Source organism: Condylura cristata, unplaced genomic scaffold (assembly GCF_000260355.1).
Source record: "Condylura cristata isolate star-nosed mole 26May11 unplaced genomic scaffold, ConCri1.0 scaffold00015, whole genome shotgun sequence".
NCBI lineage: Eukaryota > Metazoa > Chordata > Mammalia > Eulipotyphla > Talpidae > Condylura > Condylura cristata.
Window position 1 is genome coordinate 4,646,998 of NW_004567116.1, and position 6,119 is coordinate 4,653,116.

The following is a 6,119-nucleotide window of genomic DNA, read 5'->3' on the forward strand; positions in this document are numbered from 1 at the left end:
TGAGTGAGTGAATGAATGAATGAGTGAATGAATGAGTGAGTGAATGAATGAGTGAGTGAATGAATGAATGAGTGAATGAATGAATGAATGAGTGAATGAATGAATAAGTGAATGAATGAGTGAGTGAATGAATGAGTGAGTGAGTGAATGAATGAATGAATGAATGAATGAATGAATGAATGAGTGAGTGAGTGAATGAGTGAATGAATGAAAGAAATACATATCTGCTTGGGGCAGGGGTCTCTTCTTGTGCCTGCTCACATGGAAATAGGGAGGAGGTATGGCAGCCTCTTTCCCTGGGCGCATAAATCTGCCCACCGGCACAGGACCACACTCCCTCCTCTGCCCTGGCGAGGGAGCTGCCCACCTGGGGTCTGGTCCTGGGGGCCCGGCACGGTGGCAGGTGATGAGGGTGCTGTGGTGCTTGGCGCCCTTGGAGCGGTCCAGCTTGGCGGTCCAGAGCGCAGGCTGGGCTAGGCGGGCAGCTGTCACGTACAGCCCCTTCTTCACCTTGATCCTGGGAGAGAACGCCGTCCAGGATGTCAACGTGGGTGCAGAGGGACGAGGCAGGTCGCTAAAGCCACCAGCCTCCTGCCTGCCCTTCTGGCTCCAGTCTGCATCTCCTCCTAGCCGAGCCCCGACCTAAGGACCCCATCTCTCTGGGGGTGTTGTAAGGTCACCCCATACAACTGTCTCTCCCCACTGGCGGCCCCCACCACACACAAGATCAAGTCTCAGCCTGGCATGCAAAGCCCTCCGGGGTCTGGTCCAGGTGTATCTTCGACAGCGACAACTTGCTCTTGCTTCGGCGACCCTCACATTCAGGCCGCTCTGCCTCCAGGCTCCGCCCGGTGCCTGTCTGCTCTGCCCTCGCTTTCGTGAGCTGCTCATCCGTCAAGGGGCTTGAGCACCACACCCTGGAGAAAACTCTTCCCACGACAGAAAGAATTCCCTCTACCTGCCCCCTAACCCGATTCCTTGCATCACGTCATCATCCCTCTCCCTTCCCTTCCCGGGGAGCCCCTCCCTGCCAGGTGGGGACAGGACCTGGCTCATCTCTGCAGCTGCAGAGTGGAGACCCAGGGCTGGGCAGACCCTAAATGTCCAGGAGAGATGGAATGAGTGTGCGAGGATGTGTAGGGGGACGCCAGAGACAGGGAGAAGGGGCCCGCAGGGAGGGGTGCACATAGGCCTCACTGCGGAGCGCAGGTCACTCCACCAAGGGCTGGGTAGGGGAAGGGGCTGCTCTGGGGGGCCTTCCTGCAGAAGGGGCCAGGAAGAGGGGGGCCTTCCTGCGGGGGGGGGGGCCTTCCTGCGGGGAGGAGCCGGCTTAGTCCAGAGGCTAGGTGCCCTGGTGAGGATGGCAGTACGCAGACATACTGCGACGGGGCCAGTCCCTCTCCTGGGGCATCAGAGTGCCAACCTACTCCGCGCACTGTGCTTGCTGCTTTCCAAGCCCTTTCCTGCGTCTGCTCCCCGGAGCCTATGAAAGTGGGCGGCCTTAGCCCCAATGGGTCAAGGAGCCCCTAGGAGGTGCTGGGGAGAGGGGGCTTCCTACTTCTGACTTCAAGCTCAGGGCCAGGCCCATTGCTGGGTCCTGCCTGCTGCCAGGGGAATCACAGTGCTTGGCTGGAGGGGGTTAGGTGGGCATGCTGTAGAGATGTCAAGGGTCCAGCGAGGACCCCCTAGGGAGTAGTCACCCGCCCGTCTCCCTGCAGATCCCGCCCCAGCCCCCTCCGACCCGCCCGGCTCAGGGCCCAGGCTCACCTCAGCGTCAGGAGGCTGGCTGTGAAGTTGTGCCGAAGCAGGAGGGTGGCAGTGAAGAGCTGGCTGGGCCGCACGGGCGCATCAGGCACCCGCAGAGTCACCGCCTCATCCAGGGGCACCTCTTGGTACTGTGGGGGCTCTGCCGGCCGGAGCTCCACGCTGCCCACCGGGAGGGCCTGTTCCGAGGGGTCCTCCTCACCAGGGCCACAGCCCCCCGGGCCCTCGGCGGCAGGCTCCAGCGTGTAGGCCAGCTCAGCGCGCGTGGCGGGACCCTGGGCAAACCAGTGCGGGGGGATCTCCAGCTCTACCACGCAGGCCCCCAGCGACGTCTGCAAAGACACCACGGTCAGCAGGCTCATGAAATGTCCTGGTGATACGTCATCTGGACACGTGGGGCTGGCTCAGAAGTGTCCAGCGACACTCCCTGCCCTGGGGATGGTCTCAGGCCCCCACACCACGCCAGGGCCCCTGACTAGAATTCAGTCTTCACTAAATCCCAAGGCCAGCAAAATGCTTCTCCCCAGCCAATACCTGTGCTAGACCCCAAATGGTGGAAACTGCAATTTCTGGGTGAAGCCTCCAGCACCGAGCCAGACACCAACACTGCTCTGGTGGGGCAAGGTGCTGAAAGCTATTCTCGCACACCCCCTTACTCTGCACCCCAGAGCTCTCTGTCTCGCCCACTTGACAGAGGAGGAGGTCGAGCCTCAGAGACATTAAGTGGCCGCCCAGTCACATCAACGGGCGCAATTCTCTCGGGGGTCTAAATACCCTTTCACAGGGCCCCGTGCAAGCCAACACTCGCTCCAGGCATGGAGTCCAGCGGCCAGCAGTCCCCAAACTTCCCAGATGTGGCATGCCCTCCCCTCCCGGGGCAGCCCCGGAGCCAGGCTGGTGGGGCCCTACCTGGAAGCGGCAGGCGCGGTGAGCGGTGCCTGCGGGGTGTGTGGCGTGGAGCCGAGCACAGGGCAGGCTGCCAGGCCCTGGCGGCCAGTCCTGCCCTTTAAGGTGAAAAAGGACGCGGGCGTGAGGCTCCACCGGAGTCACCGCTGCTTCCACTGACACGGCCCGCACGTCCCAGGGCACGGGCCGTTGGTGGGGCTCCGTGACCCGAGGAGGGACCACCTGGAGGGAGAATGGGGCGGTCAACTCCGTGGGGGCTGGAAGCAAGGTCTGGGGCTCCCGCGGGGAGTGTTCATGGGCCTCGGTTTCCCTCTGGAAAACTGGGAACGAAGCTGGGGTCGGGCTGGCCCTGGAGCCAGCAGCCCGGGGCTCTGAGTCCCTCCTTACCTGTTGCGTGGCAAAGGGCGGGTAGGAAGCCCGGAGCAGCGGCTGGGCCCTGGGCCAAGGCTGCAGGAGCAGAAAGGTCTCGGACCGGGAGCCCAGGGAGGAGTTGGCAGGTGGGTAGCGGCCCACCTGCTGCACCCGGAAGTGCTCAGGGGCATCCAGGAGCTCCAGGGACGCTGGCAGGTAGAGAGAGTCCAGGGGGTCCTGGTCACAGGCCACTGACGAGGGCAAGGGGCAGAGACGGTGACAGCGTCAGAGCTGGGCGGGCAGACGTGAGGTCTGACCCACGCACGCAGGTGCTGAGCATCGGGGAGACAAGGGATGTGCAAGTCCCATCCCCCTAGGATGTGGGGGATCACCCCATTTCACGACGAGGGGCCACAGGCCTTGCACAGGTAATGCTGATGCAGGCGCATGAGTCAGAGCCCAGGCCAGTACAGTGTCCACGCTGCCCTTCTACCTTCCGCAGACCCGGGTCTTCCTTGCTGGGCAGAACCTCCCCAAAGCCTCCTCCACTCGCCTCTTGCCCCCGCCCCGCTGCTTCTGACACCCAGGCCTCTGTGGGGCACAGCTCTCCCCAGGCAAGACTCATCTGGTAACGACAGTGATGGGGTGAGCTCCGAGAAAGGAGAGACCCTTTCTGTGGCCCTGGTCCTTGAGCAGGTTGGTGGACATCCACGCTCCCACCCCTCATCACCATGGCAACCTCAAGAGTCCCCAAACTAGCTCCCTTCTTCCCTGGCTGCTGGAGCACAGGAGTGGGATGGGAGGAGGCAGCGTGCGGAGATAACACAGTGAGCATTTAGAAGGCAAAGGAGCGCTAAGGCATATTTCCTTTATATCAATGGACTATTAATTATCTCTAACAGTACTAAATAACATTTCTTGAATAAACATTTAAAAATACATAAATAGGCCCTCCCTGGTGGCGCAGAGGGTTAAAGCACAGCACTAAGAAGCTAAAGCCACTTCTGCATGAGTTCGATTCCCGCCTGCCCCGGAGGTGACCACATGGCGCAGCAGACCTCTCCTGACCCGCCCGCTGCTCCCCTCAGCAGTGGACTTCGTCGATCTGCCTGTTCTGCTCCCCACTCTGTCTCTGGTGAAGCCTCTCACTGCCCCTGAGCCTCTGGCCTGTACCCCAGTTCTGTATGTACAAATAAAATAAATCTTTTTTAAAAAAATACATAAAGAACATTTTGAACACTGTGCAGGCACAGTTTTAAACATTTATTAATTCTTTCCGCCTTGAGAATAACTTTGAGCATTAGCGTCTCTATTACTAATGACCCCATTTTATGGATGTAGACAATGAGGTGGCGAGGGTCAGTCCTCGCCGGTGATCACAGCGGGACAGGGGTGGCGCTGGGAGTCAGAGCCAGGCAGTAGCCACCTGACCACCCTGCCCCTCCAGCCTCTGCCTCTCTCCCCACCCACGCTGCTGATGTCCTGTGCCCTTCAGCCCCGAGACCATGGGTCTCTCCTTCTCTGCCCAGTGGCATCTCTCTCCTCCTTCAGGGCCAAGTGAAGGGCGCCTCCTTAAGGAAGCCCTCCCTGATTGCTTGTCCTCCCATCAGTCCGGTTGCAGCCCTGGTTTCTGCCTCAGAATCCCTTTTCAGTCCTCCAGCCAGGGGCCTTGTCTAACCCATGCTGGAATCCCCCAAGCTGGACAGCTCTCCCTAGTGTTCTGGGAGCCTGGAGACCCACTTTCTGTTGTCATGTTTCTGTTGTGAATGCCTCCATGAAATACGGCTCTGTCCAACATTGTGGAGCCTCTGTTTCCTTGCCCGGAGAGTGGGTCTTTAGCACCGCGGTGGACAGGGAGGGCTTTGGTGAAAGTGGAGTGATGTCAGAGGGGGCTTATGGCTTCTGCACAGTGGATCTGACCAGGCTTTCCTGTAGTTCCACGTCAGGGTTATTAGGAATTATGAGGGGTCCCTTAGGGAGGGGAGCAGGTGGCTGAAAGCAGCCCCAGAGCCAGCTTCCTCTCAGCCCCACTGCTGGGCTGGGGGACTTGATGGTTTCAATCTCTTTGGAGACCCTCCCTGCCCAGAAGCCTGTCTCTGAGACCTTCCCCCTCCCCCCCCAGTGTAACAGGTGAGTGACTCGGGCTCCCAGGGGGCAGCCCCTGGCCTCCAGGCCTCCTACTCCATTGCCTCCATAATTACAAGATGCTCTGTGGCCTGACTCCCACGGGTAGCTGTCACCCTGCACTAGTCTCCCTGTCAGATGGATGAAGGGGGTGGAAAATGCCCCACTATCACCCACTCTTCTGCGGGTCATCCACTTAGCAGCCAGAGTCATGCCAAGGGTCATTTCACCCCCACGCCCCCACTTGCCCCTCTGGTGAGGGGCTCCCCATAAGAGCTCAGGAGGGCACCAACTAGACTCCAAGGTCAGACAGCTCCTTAGGGCAAGTCTCAGGCAAGGGGCTGCGCCCATTCTTGTGGGGGGTAGGTAGTGATGGAAGGAGGGGGTAGGAGCCGGGGTGCACCTGGGGGGTAGGTTGTGATGGAAGGGGTGCACCTGGGGGGTAGGTTGTGATGGAAGGAGGGGTAGGAGCCGGGGTGCACCTCTGAAGAGGCGGATGAGGGAGCTGGTGCGCCGGGACAGGGAGTAGCTGGGTTAGATGCCCACTGGAGGGAAGGCTGGCAGGGGTGCGGGAGCCCGCGCGGTGGTGAGTGGACGCGGTGGGCACCGTGAGAGCCGGGGCACTTGGCTGTGCCTGAGCTGGGAAGGAGCAGTCGGTGTTGCAAGCTGAGGGAAGCCACAGAGACGCGGCGCCGCCGCCGCCGCCGGGGGCGGGATCCCGGAGGCGAGACCTCGCCAGCCCTCGGGGCGGCCGCAGGGAGACCCCGGCCGAGCTCGAAGGGGGCGTTCGAAGGCTCCCGGCTCCCGGACCACGCTCGCGCCGGCCTCGCCCCGCGCCCAGGAGCCCCTCGTCCCGCCCCGTCCCTCTCGCTGACCTCTCACGACGTCCAGGGCGAGGGCCACCAGGAGGCAGAGCCCGGAGCGGCCGGGCCCCCCGGGAGCTGCAGCCGCGCGCCCCGCCATCCGGCCGCACG

General features: G+C 61.5%; 1 protein-coding gene across 2 annotated transcripts in view; it reads right to left on the reverse strand.

Annotated features, from left to right (window-relative positions):
- Positions 1-6,113, reverse strand: part of TMEM132A (transmembrane protein 132A) — a 13,059-nt gene extending 6,946 nt beyond the window's left edge. For both annotated transcript variants that reach the window (XM_012725636.1, XM_004682743.2), the window contains exons 1-5: positions 6,021-6,113; positions 3,058-3,272; positions 2,674-2,892; positions 1,768-2,096; positions 368-517 (exon numbers count right to left, since the gene is read on the reverse strand). In XM_012725636.1, coding sequence (XP_012581090.1) covers positions 368-517; positions 1,768-2,096; positions 2,674-2,892; positions 3,058-3,272; positions 6,021-6,108 — 1,001 coding nt within the window. In that variant the 5' untranslated portion in view covers positions 6,109-6,113. The remainder of the gene's footprint in view (positions 1-367; positions 518-1,767; positions 2,097-2,673; positions 2,893-3,057; positions 3,273-6,020) is intronic.
- Between the last annotated feature and the right edge of the window lie 6 nt (positions 6,114-6,119).